This window comes from Anomalospiza imberbis, chromosome 19 (assembly GCF_031753505.1).
Source record: "Anomalospiza imberbis isolate Cuckoo-Finch-1a 21T00152 chromosome 19, ASM3175350v1, whole genome shotgun sequence".
Taxonomy (NCBI): domain Eukaryota; kingdom Metazoa; phylum Chordata; class Aves; order Passeriformes; family Viduidae; genus Anomalospiza; species Anomalospiza imberbis.
Window position 1 is genome coordinate 2,933,501 of NC_089699.1, and position 14,797 is coordinate 2,948,297.

The 14,797-nt window shown below is 49.3% G+C and overlaps 1 protein-coding gene across 3 annotated transcripts in view; it reads right to left on the bottom strand.

The window, feature by feature from the left end:
* Positions 1–886: 886 nt before the first annotated feature.
* Positions 887–14,797, bottom strand: part of AXIN2 (axin 2) — a 51,526-nt gene continuing 37,615 nt past the window's right edge. For 2 of the 3 annotated variants that reach the window (XM_068210015.1, XM_068210014.1), the window contains exons 4-11: positions 12,296–12,398; positions 10,280–10,420; positions 9,637–10,124; positions 9,341–9,523; positions 8,838–9,056; positions 8,227–8,322; positions 6,739–6,906; positions 887–2,662 (exon numbers count right to left, since the gene is read on the bottom strand). In XM_068210015.1, coding sequence (XP_068066116.1) covers positions 2,536–2,662; positions 6,739–6,906; positions 8,227–8,322; positions 8,838–9,056; positions 9,341–9,523; positions 9,637–10,124; positions 10,280–10,420; positions 12,296–12,398 — 1,525 coding nt within the window. In that variant the 3' untranslated portion in view covers positions 887–2,535. The remainder of the gene's footprint in view (positions 2,663–6,738; positions 6,907–8,226; positions 8,323–8,837; positions 9,057–9,340; positions 9,524–9,636; positions 10,125–10,279; positions 10,421–12,295; positions 12,399–14,797) is intronic. The other variant, XM_068210016.1, reaches the window with a different exon arrangement.

Below are 14,797 nucleotides of genomic sequence, written 5' to 3' on the forward strand. Positions count from 1 at the left end.
TTTGATACAAGTTTTACTGATGTTTTAAATGAAGTCTTCTCAAACACACAAAATAACCCAGATAATTTAAAACCTCATAGAAAAAATAGGGTGGAGAGAGGGGAGGAAGAAAAAAAAAAAAAAGCCCTAGTCAGTGCCATTGGTGAGGCAGAAGCAAAGGGCTGGCTCTGGTTACCAACAGGACAGACCAAAAGCAGCTCCACAATTGCCTTCCCAGCATTTCTCGCTTGAGCCGGGAAGGTCTGGGCGACAGCTGGGAGACAAATCCATCCCTGGTATGGGCAGCTTCCCTGAGGAATAAATTAAGCCCGTTCAGCTATAAAATAGGTTCTGTACCACACGAGTGAGAGGGAAGGAGCACAGGGAGGAGCTCCCTGTGCCTGTCCTGCTCAGCAGCTCCCAGCAAACCTCGCCCCAGTTCACCGTGGCCAACGTGGCCACCTGAGCTGGGGCTTTACAGAGCTGGGCACTGCCCTCAGCTTCACAAAGCTGGGTTTACTCTGGCATGGGGTGCAGGTGAGCAGTCCCAGCTCAACCACAGCTGGGGAAGGCTGTGACCATCCCCAAAACCCAACGCCAAACCCACCACGTGTGCCGTGACAGGAGCTCCAGCCTGGGGACCAGCACATCCCTGTGGATGTCACACCCAGGCCATCAGGTGAGCTCTGCAGCGCAGCCTGGAAACAAGACCAGGTTCAATTTGCAGGTGAGTTACCTGAAGGAGCTGTAAATTATTTAATCCTCACACCCAAGCGCAGCTCCAGCCTTTGCCTTGCCTCCAGCCCCTGCCAAAGCAGCGAAGCTCACCAGCTCTTTCCAGCTACCACCACAGATGAGAAAAAACCCTTTTAAGGCATTAAGGGTGAAAAAAAAAGTCAAGACAATATTAATTTGAAAAATATAAAATTTTAATAAAGGCTACATCTCTTAATTACAATAATTATTGTACCAAGTAATTTTTTTTTAAATGAAACTCTTTATAATGCATAATTTACAGTATAAGTAGAACAAAATGCCATGGCAAAAGTCATGAGTACAGGACTTGTAATAAAAGGCATAAAATATATTTATACATAAACCCCTTAAACAAACAAGGGAAAGCTTGAACCCTGAATATAGGGCGAAGCATGGTCTGTAACACCATGCAGGCACAGGTACTGTACTGATTAAATTTAAAAAACACTAGAGATAGTGTATTAATATTTCCACCATACGTTTTCTACAATATATACAGACTTACACAAAGTAGCAATGGCAAACAGACTGCACAGATTAACTTAATCAACACAAAACCCAACTGTTGAAATGCAAGGTCTTTCTCGGCAAAGGGTTGTCCTGCCCCAAAAACCCCACCCCACAGAGCTCCAGAGCCTTCTCCCACATCTCCCACGGCCTGTGGGGGCTCAAGGTGAGGCAGAGAAAAACCCAGCCAAAAAAAAAAACAACCCCAACCAAACCCCACCACACAAGGACTCACGCGCTCCACACCGAGCTGAACACGCCCTGTCGCAGTTACACAGCCTTGAAACACAAGTAGTGCTAACATTGAACAGCTAAAAACCTTTAGCTCTGTGGAATCCACACGGGCTTTTAACCTCGTGCAGTGCTGAATACGGACATGGGAAAGGGATGGCTCCTTCCACAGCCCTCCCAGGCTCGGGGTTTTGCTCTACCTTGGAAACCACTAAGAGCAGCAAGGCAAAAACCTCACCCCGCCAAAATCCATGGACAAAATAACCTGTGGCTGTTGTTGCTGTTGTTATATTGCATCTAAATAGAGTTAATGCTTAAGACCTTTATTTCAAATTAGAGCAGCATAGATTAAAATGCACCGGTCTCTAAGTGAATGGATTTTTATTTCGGCTTTTATTATCATTATTATTATTATTATTATTAATAATATTATTTCTTTAGGAAAGTTTTATCTTCACTCGGAGAAATACTGGGCATGACCTCACTCCTTCCCTTCTCCCCCTTCAAAAAAAAAATGTGCTCATCGCCAAACTCCTAAATTTTAGATAGTGGGAAAACGTAAAAAAATAAAATACTCCTTCCTCCCCTCACCCCACTTCCCAGCCCCTCTCCTCTCCATTGTTAAAGCAGCATATCCAAAAACTGGACTTAAGGGAAAACAGACTGTTCAATAAATATCAATAAGGATTACTGTTAAGGTAAGCTATACACAGTTTCTCTTAGTCCATAGATTTCAGATCCCCAGGAAATCATATATTATGTATGGAAGTCTCTCAAACACGGTCTGCATCTCCAAGAGCCAACAGTGGTCATGTTTCTAATAAATAGTCCAGGGTTTTTATCATCTCAGTACCCAACTCATGAATAATAAATGCCATTTTTTTCCTCTAAGGCTAATTCAGCAAAGTCTTCATAGACTTCACTTTTTTTTTCTTCATTGGTTCAAAACTTTTCCTTCAGAGTGGTTGTTTTTTTTTTTTTCCTCCTCTTTCCTTGTCATCACTACTGTTGTGTGTCCAAAGATTTTCCTAGGTTAAGCTTTCTTGAGAAACACAGATGCCATCAATCAATCCTTTCCACCTTCCCGAGGATCCTTCCTTCGTACATGGGCAGGATGGTTTCGTCTTCCCAAACCTCCTCAAACACCGCCCCGCAGTCAAACTCGTCGCTGGCCTTTTTGAAGTAGTATCTGTGGCAAAGAGAATTAAAACACGGGTTAAAAACCAAATAAATCAAAAGGTAAAAAGGCAAAGGGTGCTTTGCTGGTTCTTTTATAACCACAGTGTTTCCAATCTCTCCCTCCTGAGGATGTTCCTCCAGGAACACCTCTGGGGTGCTCGAGTCTGGTGGCTTGAAAGCATCCCCAGGGCTGCAGGGATGGGGTGGGATGAAAGGAGCAGGGCTGTGAATGCTCCTCAGGGGTGACAACAGCTTCTCCAGTGAGCAGATTACACACACTGGCAGTGGTATCGCCAGCCATAAAGAAAATTAGAAAGCGCGGTGATTTCTGGTCAAATATCTCATTTAAAAATAAATAAACAGGAATTCAAAGCCAAGCATTTTTAAGGTTCCCCTCTCTCCCCACCTTCTTTCTTTCATGTGTTTTCTTGTTTCAAAGCTGAAGCCCAACATTAAAATTAGCAACTGTTATTAAAAGGATGGATGAAAAGCAAACCATCCCAGCTTCCTGCAACGCAGGAGCTGAAACTCTGCGGTGATCCTGCTGGAAAAAACATCCTGGACTTGGAACAACCCCATTCCTGGGTGCAAGCTAAGGGACACAAACTCCTGCTCTGCTTCCCGAGGCTCAGGAGCACTCTGAGAGAGCCTGGTCCAGCCCCTGGGCCGTGACACCAGGAGGTCAAGTAGCAGTGTCCTGCATTCCTGCTCTTTTGCTCCGGGTCGTTAGATCATGAAGCCAACGCTGCAGAGACAAAAAGCACCCCCACCCCTCCTGTGTCAAACAGTAAGGACCCCTCTATTATCCTGAATTAGACCGTTCAGCTTCTTGATTAAAGGTTCCTTTTATCCCGTTTGGAGCTTTCTTCCTTCTAAGGCTGCTTAATTGCATATGCACAAATGAAGGGCTTCCATTCAGAGGGGTAGCATTTAGGGAGTCTGTCCGTCTGCCGCCCAACACCTCCTTGGAGATTCCTGCTTTCCCTTGGAAAAGGGCTTTGCCATCTGATTGCCAGGGATGGAAAATATTCCAGCAGATGGATTACAAAGAAAAAAATATGTATCTATATGAAAAAAAAAATTAAAAAAAAAATATATAAAACTAACCCCACCCCTGTAGCTTCCAGACAACTTGGGTTGGCAGATGTTTGTCAGGGAGAAAGGGGCTTGTAATTATTATTTTCTTTAGGATGGCAAAGGAGATCAAATGAAGCTCACTTTTAATACTAAAACTGGAAGAGCCACAGCAGGGCATTGGAATCAGGCATTTTTATTTAGTGACTTGTTTTATGATGCATTTTTGAAATATCTCTTTATTTTCAGGGACATTATTTTGGTAGGGGGATAAAAGAGCTCTCTTTTCAGTCAATGAGATAAAACCACCTCAATTAGTCCAGGTATGGTTAGGATGTATTTTTGTGAAGTCTTTCTAAGCAGAATTGACACATGTTGCATCTTTAATGGCTCAGCAAGGAAAAAACATATTATTTGAGTCCTTCAGAGCCTGCACTCAGGGAAGTCAATAGCCCAACTCCCACCAGCTTCCATGCTGCAGGTCAAGGCCACAACTCCCCAGGACAGCAGCCTTGAAATAAACCCAAAAAACCCAAGGAAAGTTTGAATGAGTTACAAAGAACTTTCTCTTCCCTCTCCCCTGTCCAGATAACAGCCGCTCTTCCCAAGAACTTCCTCCCCAAGCCCTGGCTGTGTTTACAAAATTTTTATTTGAGAAAACACACTATGACCTTTTACATAATTACAACCTTATTTTGCAGAGAAATGGGGAAAAATAAGAAAAGGAGGAGGCAAAGCAGAAAGAAAAAAAAAAAATCCACCCCCACAACATCTTCAAACAAGTCACTCAGCTCCTATTTGCTCAGCAATGGGCTTTCCATTGAAACATATTTTATGTGGCAAGCTTTGCTCCTTTTTTTTTTTTTTCTTCTTTTTTTAAATTTTATTTTTTGGGACATCTGGCACCAATCGAGGCACGCGGGCCCGGCCTTGCAGCTCTGTCTTGAACCACTGCCATCCCCAGATTACCCGACACCACCCACTTTTTTCTGTGCGTGTATGTTTGTTTTTTGTTAACGCCATCAGTATTAAATCACTGCTTAATTCCTTTTTTTTTTTTTTTTAATTTTTTTTTTGGGGGGGGTGTGGAAAGCCAAGGCAGCGCTTCCCCGGCGGGGCTCTGGCATCGCGGGAGCCCGAGGTACCCGCCTCGCAAACTGATCCAATCAATAAAGAATTTGGAGAGTGGAGCATTTCTGCATGTCTTTGTGCATTAAATGAAAGGCAAGGGCTTCAAAGACATGCTTATTAAATGTGCCTTAAAAAGAAATCAATGCCAGATGTGACCAAAGCAGCCTAGTTAGTGCCTCCCCGTAACACACACGCTACTCCGGGCACTGCGGACCTCTCCCCTGAAGGTCACCCGCAGTTTCACTCAAAGTCCAGCCAAAAGTCAAAGCTTAGATCAAAATGATTCCCTGGAGGTACACACATTTGTGTAATTAGTTTCACCTTGTGTCTGTGCAAGATAAAATACTGGGCACATACCCAAGTTCCTTTTATAAATTTCTGTATTGTCTTTACCCAGGTGTAAAGGGGTGAGATCTAAGCAAAACATTGTTTCATCCTTGTCAGTCACTTAAAAACATTTTCTAAAGTAATTACAGTCCGACAAGGCACAAATAATTGCACCTGGAGGGGCTTTTGGGCCACAGAGGTTTCAGGAGCCTAGTCTTGCACTTGGGCATCACATGAAAAATGTCACAGAAAACCAACAAACAATAAAAAAGTTGGGTTTTTTGGGGAGGAATTGGGACTACCACTGGGCAGTGGCACAGCAGCGTTGAGGTCAAGGAAATTGGTCTGCAAATGAGGAGGAGCACAGTGGGATGGGCTTTAGGGGCTAGAAAATGGCACAAGGGTGTCAGAAGCCCAGGGATTATCCTGCAGGGTGCCCAGGTTGGATGCACTTGCTGGTTGGTGCCATCCGATGGCAGCTGGGTGGGCTGCAAAAATGGTCTGGAGAGGAATTGGAATATTTCAGCCTCACTGTGCAAAAGCCATGGAGAGATCCCAGCTTGGCATCCCCCAGCCTGGGAGTGCCCAGAGTCACCAACCCCTGGCCTGAACAGGTGGACTTTCCACACCTAGAGAGAGGCCAGTGATGGGGCAGCAAGCTGGGAATTCCTTGTACCAAAGCAAAATGAACATTTGCAGGTTAAATCAGAGGCTGCCAGTTACAGGGCAGGACACACAGCTCTCTGAAGCACCACCAAATTCAGTGCAAATTCAAAAAAAAAAAAAAAAAAAAAAAAAAGCTGCAGTGTCCCTGTCCTGCTCACCCTGCAGGAGAAGTGGCCAACAGAGCATCCCAAGGGTGCCCAGATCCACTGGGAAAGGGCAGCCAAAAAAGCCAATGTGAAGCTCCAGCCACAGCTGAGCCAAGGCAGCAAACTGAGCACAGGAAGCAGCAAACTGGTTAAACTGGGAGATGGGAGCTAGAAACCAGAGCAGCAGGTGTTTCTGAGGAGGAACTGGGTACTGTTGGTGGAGCTTTCCCTGCAGGGCACAGGTTTTTTTCCCCTGTGATGAAGAGAAAAGGGAGCGAGCTCCAGCTCCACGTCCCTCAGCAGCACCATCCCAGCCCATCACTGACCCCATTTATGGCCACACCATTGCAAAAAATAATCCAAAATGAAATAGTTAAACAGTAGGCAAAGCAGGAGGCCAGCACCCAGGTGAACACTGACCCCAGTTTGGAATCTGAATCCCACTGCTCCGTGCCTTTGCCATAAAGCCATCCCACACTTCCCTGCTATTGAATCTTTTTTGGAGAAGGGCTGCAGCACAGGTCCTAATGCAACTGGAAAAGGTTGGGGTGGAAGGGAGGAGGTGGCCCTACAGCCAAGGCTCCTCTCTCCATCTCCACGTTGCTCCTGCTTTGAGTGGGAAGAGACTAAGAAGATCCACAGCCTCTGAAAATCCAAAGTGTCACTGCCGTGGCCCTGCAAAACTCTGCTAATTCTTCTGACTTGTAACACACTAAAGAACAAACAAATCACACATTCTTACCTGTAATTTCCCTTTTTGCTCAGCTGTTCTTTAAAGTGCCCAAGTGTCAGGCTCTGGGCCTTTAACATCCTCCTGTAGGGAATTTCTTCTCCGCAAAAAAAATAGGTGACAACCAGCTCACCAGACTGAGAGGTGTGAACAACTGGCAGTTTCTTTGGCTCTTTGTGACTGCAAAACAGAAAACACAAACAAAACTCTCCGGTTTTCCATTTGAGAACAGGCTGTTTCACCTCACTCCAACCAGCAGTGGAGCTGGTGAATGCTGTCAGAAATACCCAGAAAATCAGATATTCCTGTACTGCCTGGGAATTGGTTGGGATGTGTTTGCACAGCTGGATTTCCACAGTGGGAATCACAGAATGGCTTGGGTTGGAACAGACCTTAAAGATTATCCAGTTTCAACCCTCTGCCATGGCAGGGACACCTTCCACTGTCCCAGGTTGCTCCAAGCCCCAGGGTCGAACCTGGCCTTGGACACTTCCAGGGATCCAGGGGCAGCCACAGCTGCTCTGGGCACCTGTGCCAGGGCCCCCCACCCTCACAGGGAACAATTCCTTCCTAATATCCAACCTAAATCCAGCCTCCTTCAGCTTGAAGCCACTCCCCCTTGGGATCATGGCATGGCAGAGGGGGAGCTGAGGGATGGAGGCTGGGCTCAGCCTCCCCAGTGAGCCCCAGGACTACAGCCCCAGGATTTTAAAGGCTCTTTTCATCTGCTCTCACATAAAACATCCCCTCATGCCCAAACCCACCTGCAACCACCAGGCCCCAAAGTAAACCCCCTGCCAGATGCTCCACCTCAAGCACCCAGGTAATCTTATTTTTTCCCAGTGAGGATAAAATTAACTGGATTCTGCCATTTGCACCCAAGCAACACTTCTTAAAGAATAATTAAAACAATATTAACCAGCAAAATGGCAACACTCTAGTGAATACCATGCAGCCAAATCTACAACTGCTTCTAAGGCAATGTACACTTGGCATGTCAAAAGGTCACAAAGTGTTAGTCCGCAGTAATTTAGTCTTCCTAATTTGTTCTAAGTCTTTGTAGAGTGGTTTCAGAAAAAAAGCTGCTAGCAAAGACAGCTGGTGGACTTAAGGTCAACCAATTAAAAATGAAAGGCTCTAGTCAGGTGGCTCAGTCTGGACTTCAAACATTACTCATTGCTTAAGATGAAGAGGGTAAGAAAGAAAACTTTAATTATTTAGGCCATTTTAGACCTCTCTGTAGCAGATTTCTTGTTAAAAGAACCATCCTGTAATTAGACTAATCCAATCTTTGTCCACTTTACAGGAATGCAAGTTAAAAAGAGCCGGAGACAAGATTTGAAAATGTTTTGTTCTTCCTTTAAGAAGAATGTTTGAAAGGGGAAATTTCAGATATAAGAATTTCCTCTCCTTTCAAAGCACAATCCATTTAATGAAAATATAATTATTACATATCTATATATATATTTCCCATTCATTTTCTGCACGTGCAATACTCACTCTTCTGTCGTTAGACTTGCATTGCAGAAAGGGGAGCTTCCCCCCTGAATGGCAGCGGAGTGGTTTCGGTCCCTCTGCTGATTTGAGGTTGAACATCTGAAGTGGGGAGGGAGAAAGCAAGTGGGGAAGGGGGGGGGGAAGAGAAAAAACATCTTTAAGAAAAAAATTGTTGAAATACAATCTTCTTAATTGAAGTCTCCTGTGGGTCGTTAAGTTCGCTCTTTGTACCAAGCCTCACATGTTGTAAACAATCAAAGGAAGAATTAAAAATGCTGTGGGCTAATTTATCCTTCCATACCCAAATGAACGATAACCAGTCCAATTCCCCACTTGGTATGTAGCTGGAGCCTGTCCCAGAGGAAAAACGGGCAAATTACAGCCATCAAAAGAGTGGAAGTAATAGCCTCGGATTCCAACTATTTGTGCCGGTGCAGGGTGGGGTTGGAACACAGAGGCTCATCCTCTAGGCTCGGCCAGGAGGCTGTCACACGTCCCCATGGCTGTCCCTCTGCCTGGATGGGCAGGACACATCCCCGTCCACCCACAGCAAAGCTCCCCCAGCCCCGTTTGTCCCCACGGCGGACGAGGACCGTCCTGGCCGTGGCCGTTACCGTGGCTTCTGCGGCTTGGAGACCTCGGCCAGGCGGCGACACGCTTCCTCCAGCTGGGCCAGGGTGTTGGGTGGCGTCAGCGGGGGCATGGCGGGGTCCTGCACGAAGGGGTGGGCGGGCTGTGCCCCGCGGGGGTGGCTGCCCGTCCCCCACGGGTGGTGGCGGCCGGGGGCCCCCTTGGCGCAGTCGGAGCTGTAGGCCTTCTTTGTGCTTTGTGTGCTTGGGGAAGGGAAGAAGTCGGGTTAGAAAAGCTGGAAAATATGACTTTAATAGCAGCTCCTATTCTGCTCGCTCCCTCTCAAAAGTCTGTCATAACATGAAAGGAGGTTTATTGCCAAAAACATGACATTTTTGTGGTTTTTCTGGTTCTGCGGAACAGCTTTTATATTAAACCGGAGGAGCAAAGAGTCTCATTTGTTTTTAGCGATTGTAAAAATAGACAGCCCATGTAATATATAAATATTTACCGGGAGCGATATTGCTGTAGACAGCTGCGTATTTACCTATGGGCCTTGTGCTTATTTTGTCTCTCGCTCTCCAGCATCCACTGCCAGACGTTCTGCGCCCGATCCGCTTCACCCCCCGGGAGCTGCACCCCACCAGGGCCGGGCTGCCCCCCGTCCCCGGCCGCCGGGGCCACGCTGTCCACTCCTCGGCCCGGCCTCTTCAGCAGCGTCCCCGTCCTGCTGGTGGCAAAAAGGGACACGAGCCCTGGTCAGCCCCCGTCCCCATCAGCCCCGCCGCAGCGGGACGATGGGTGACGTTTGGGGTGGGTGCCATGGAGATGCTGGTGACTTACCCGAAGGGTTCCAGCGGGGAGAGAGGGGGGTCAGTGTTTTTGGGGTGGCCCTTGCACTTGGGGTAGCAGTAGTAGTCGCCGCCCGCCGGGCAGCAGCACTGCACCCGCTGCGCCGCCTCGGCCTCGATCTGCTCCTTCGTCTTGGGCACGGTGTGGTGGTGGATGTAGTGGTGGTGGACGTGCTTGGTGGTCTGCTTGGTGATGAAGCCCTTGCCCAGCAGGGCGCAGGCGGCCAGCGAGGCCGTGCCGGGCGGCAGCTTGCCCGTGGGCAGGCGGTCGGGCGAGCGGGCGCGGGGGCTGTGCCGGCCCACGCCGGGCGATTGGCAGCCGGGGGTCTTCAGCACTCGGGAGAGGTGCTCGTCCAGGATGGCCTGGGGGTCCTCCTCGTAGCTGCCCGAGGGCAGGAGCGACAGCGGGTGCTGGGGGTTGGCCACGTCCCGACTGCTCTGCAGGCTGGCAGGGAGCTCGGCGCCCTCCTTCTCCTCGTCCTGCCAGACAAGGGATGGCAGGGAATGAATGGAAGGGGCCGGGAGCTGGCGAGGCGCGCGCCGGGATGTTCCCCCCGCCACCCCGCGGGCAGGGAACGGCCCCCTCCCGCCGGCCGGCCGGGTGGCACGCGGAGCTCTGGGAACGCTAATCCTACCTCCTTGATCTGCTGCAGCCTCTCCTCCAGACAGTCCATGGTTTCCTGCTCCTGCTTCAGCTTCTCCAGCCGGGAAATGAGCTCGGCGGCGAAGGCAGCTGGCTCCACCGGGGTCATCTCCTTGGGAAGCCGGTGGGTCCTCTACAAGGAGCGGGGACAGAAGGCACAAGGCAATGTTTAGCGGGCGGCACGGGGCGCGGGCGCTTCGCCGCTGCGGCATCGCCGGCCCCGCTACGCTTGTTGTGTCTCCATGTTTGGATGAAAAGACGACCGCAACTAGGCATGGTCTGCTCTGGATTTTTATGAGCTAGTGCTGTGGCCTCATGGAGTGACATCCTCCCCACCAGCGTTTGCCTTCGGCAGGAGCAGTTGGTCGCACTCTGAGGAACCCCGCTTGTTCTCTCTGTAGTACAACCAGCCCATCAGTAGCTACTCTGAAGTAGAAAATCTTCAAAGACTGTTGTCAAACATCAAAAAAAAAAAAAAAAAAAAAACCTCTGAGGTGGGAGGGAGAGAGACTTTAACTAAAGGAATAAAGTGAGTATAAACAGAAAGGAGTTGGAAATTAAAAAAAATAAGATGGGGAGAAAAAGGGAAAGGAGGGAAAAAAAAAAAAAAAAAAAAAAAAAGAAGTCAAACGGTTGCAGATCAGAGAAGTGCTGGTAATTTATTTCCTGGCTACACACTGGGCACCTTTGAGGTAGTGTTGTCTCAACAGTGTCCTAGATCTCTTCCCCCCCCCTCCATCTCTTTGTACAGAAAATGAAGAAAGCTGCTGCAGGCTAGCGGTGCTACACTGCTGAGCTTGGCTGCCTCAAGCAGATCTATCAAGGGAAAAAGGGAACATCTCCAAATCAAGTGCAGAATATAAAAAGGCAAAACGCGAATTTCTGCCAAAAGAAGCAAACATGGCAGGAAAAGGGGAGGAAAGGAAAAAAAAAAAAGGAGGAAAAAGAAACCACCCACTTGACTCTGCCCTCCCTCCTGCCATCCCCACACACCCCACTCCTCGCCCCCACTCTCTCTCTTTCTCCCCCCCCGAAAGCAGAAAGCTGAACTGCCAACTCTTTCACATACTACCCACCAGATGAGGTGGGGCCTCTCTCCGGCAACCACTTAGCTCCAGAAATGATGTGAGGGTAGAAAAAGGCCACTCTGCTGGAAATTGTCACTCTTACACAAGCTGGCTCTATTCAGTCCCTGATCAAAGCACTGCCTTACAGAGAAAGTCGATTTGCACGCCCTGGGACAAAATAATCTAATTTACAAGCTCAGGCTATAGAACTTTCTTTAGGAAGGAAGGGGGAAAAAAAATACCAGAAAGAAAAACCACATAAACCACCCCCCGACCTTCCACCAGAAATATCATCTATGACTTCTTGCTGCTTAAGACAGCAGAAAGAGGAATTTTAGCATATTAATCTCAAGACAAGATAAGTTTACACTTGTCTGTGTAAACAGTTTATTCACTGCAGGAATCGAGAGGCTGCAAGTCAACTGAATTAGCAAGTCAGGAAGTTAATTTTGAAGAGCAGGGCAGCACCGTGCATCGGATCCCCTCAAAGCCAGGCACAGATCTGCTGCCAGTTCTCTCTTTTGGGAGCTCCTGCTCGCCCCCAGCTCACACACTCAGCTCTCTCAGCGATGCACACGAGGCCCAGCCTTGCTCGGCACCGCAGGAGTGTCAGGGTGGCAGTCAGAGCCAAGGCTCCCACTAGACCCAACTGGGACATCTCCACTTGAGATTTAACCAACAGGACAAATTCGGTGCCCCTGAAAACTCCTAATGAGCAGGTGGTTTCAGGAAGGACCAAGATGTGACCATGCACAAGCAGGGTTTTGGAACGATGCCGAGAGCACGTGGCTCCTGCCCAACACCCAGCAGCACCTCTCCTCTGGCAACACCCTGGGATGGAAATGCTCTCCTCCCTGCTCCCTTCCCTCCATGTGTGCCTGTCCCCAGTCCTAGCACTTCCCATGGCCCACCCAGACCCCGCAGCTCCCTCCTGGACTCACCGGAAAATGAGGTAGAGAAACTTGACCGTTGGCCTTGACGCTCCGGTGCATTTCCCGCTGGAGCTGCTTCTTGCTCCCAATTCTGTACGGGGGGATCCCATCTCTGCACATGGAAGAGAAGCCACCGTCAGCTGGGGCTGTCCCCATGCTCTGAGACACTTCTCCATTCCCTCTGGAACCACCCAGGCAGCCGCAGGCCCTCGTTCCCAGAGGTGCTGAGCCCTCTGGATGACACCTGAAGCCTCAAATATCCGGCGGTGTGGGAAGAGCCTGTGTCACCAAAGGATGCACATGGATGTGCAGTAATTAAGCAAAAGCTGAAAAGCTGAAGGCAACTCCACATGGGCAGACGTCCAAAGATCCCATCAGCTTCACTTCCAAGGCCCTTCCAACACCACGTCTCTGCTTCTGACCTTTAATTTCACATTTTTCCCCATCCAATTATGCTCTCTAGGACCACAATGTTCCTCAAGCTTTGGAACATCCCATGAACTGCTGGCACAGTGGAAGGAACAAGGAAGAGGCTGAGGATGGATGGCCATCCAGAGGCTGCTCCCCACCTCTAGTCCCATTTAAGATCCAGGATGTTTCCCCTGCCCTGAGGCTGGCCACTACAGGCCACCTCGGGGCACAAACACGGTCATGGCCTGTCCTCTGGACAGGACACTGCTGCCCACAGCCACCCCAGCTCCTGCCAGGAAGCCACAAGGAGGGACCAGGCCAGGAGCTCAAGGCTCTCCAGTGGCAACATCCCCCTCCATGTCCCACTCCAGGCACCTTTACCCGGCCACACAAAAAATTACCCCAGTGAGGATGAAAGGGCCTTCCACAGACAGCGGGGCCAGCCGGAAGAGCACGCCTGGAGATCCTGAATGTCTAATTCCACCACTTCCCTCAGACTGCCCGAAGAACCTTGATCTCCAGTGCCGTCCCTTTCATCCACCTGCCCCCACACCTGACTCATCTCCTGAGAGGAGAAAATAACTCCAGCCCAAGGAGGAGCAGACAGCGCTGGCCCACGCTGCTGCCAGAGGAGCCAGCGTGGCACAGTGTCCCTGCGTGTCCCCTCCTCTGGCCACGGGCATGGTAGGCAGACAGCAGAACACCTTCCCAGAGGCACCATGCCCCTCCCCTGGAGGAGGATGATCAGATGCCACCACTCAAAGCTGGAAGCAGGTGATGGCAGAGCTTTGTGAAGATCTTGGCCAAAGCCCTCAGTTGCCATTAATGAGCAAGACTAAGCTGCAAAGCTGGAATGAAGGATGAGAACAATCCCATCTTAATAAACTTGGAAAAATCTTTATAATAAAAATGAACATGCTGGGAGGCCCTTGAGGCCACAAGATGAGCACCTCCTCTAAACACAGTTTTTGAGCACATGTGACAAGGAAAATGAAAGGAGCTGATTGTCCCATGTCCCCACTGCACAACATGGGGCTCCAGGAGCTTTCTGGAGGAGCAGCCCAGCACAGAACAGCCAACACAGCCACGGGTGGCCACCAAGCACCTCCCCGTGAAGCATTTCTGCTCTATAAACCCATGGGCAAAGGGGCTTGGGGTACATGACATGTCTTCGTTTTGGGGGAGGATGGGGGAAAAGCAAATCTAAAGTGAAGACAAAACCACTTGTACCTTGTGTTTGTTAACTGGGGCATCCTGAGACAAGGGTCTCTTAGGGAAGACCTTCAGCACAGAGAATGCCCAGTAAAACGGCATTTCAAAGGAAAGTAAAAATGCTAACATGAGCATATGAACCCACGGGATGAATCCCATTACACACTCCGTGGAAAAGGAGATGTGTTCTGTCCATGAAGTCCCAGAGGCCACATGGGGAGGAGCAGGGAAGCAGCTGAAGGAATGTGTGTCCACCACAGGGATACAACCAGGCAGTCCTGCAGCCCTCCTGCATTCCCCACCTCCCTCCACCTCTGCCAGCACTAGATGCTGCCCCCAACCCCTCTGCTGTGGCACACACCTCCTTGTGGGGTATCCCCAAGTTGTGAGCTCCACAAGGATTATCTCTGCCCAAAGGGACAGTCCTGGGACAGGCTATGGAGCAGGAGTGGGGACTTTACTTGTAAAGGAGGAGAGGGAGGAAAAGCAACGCTGACCCAACAGCGTGGGCTCCTCACTTTACGATTTGCTGTCATTCAGGTTGATACAAGAACTGCTCCTTCCCCCTAAAATTCCTCTGGTTACAGCAGAGAGCCCCACATCAAACCTTCAGCTACCTGCTTCCACAGCCCTGCCCTGGCAGAAGAGTTCTGCAACTTGTAACAACATGAATAATTAAAAAAAAAAAAAGAATGAAAAAACTCAAGAGGTATTTCTCCAGGATGGGGAGGCTGTGGAGCAGCTTGGGAAAGTCAGCCTGAGGAATGGGAAGGGACTTCAGCAGCCACTTTGCTGAGAGCTGGCTAAACCCTTTCCTGGAAAACAGGGGCAAAATGGACAAGGCCAGGGTTGAAGGGGTGACCAAGTGACCCCTGACTGCAGGAGGGA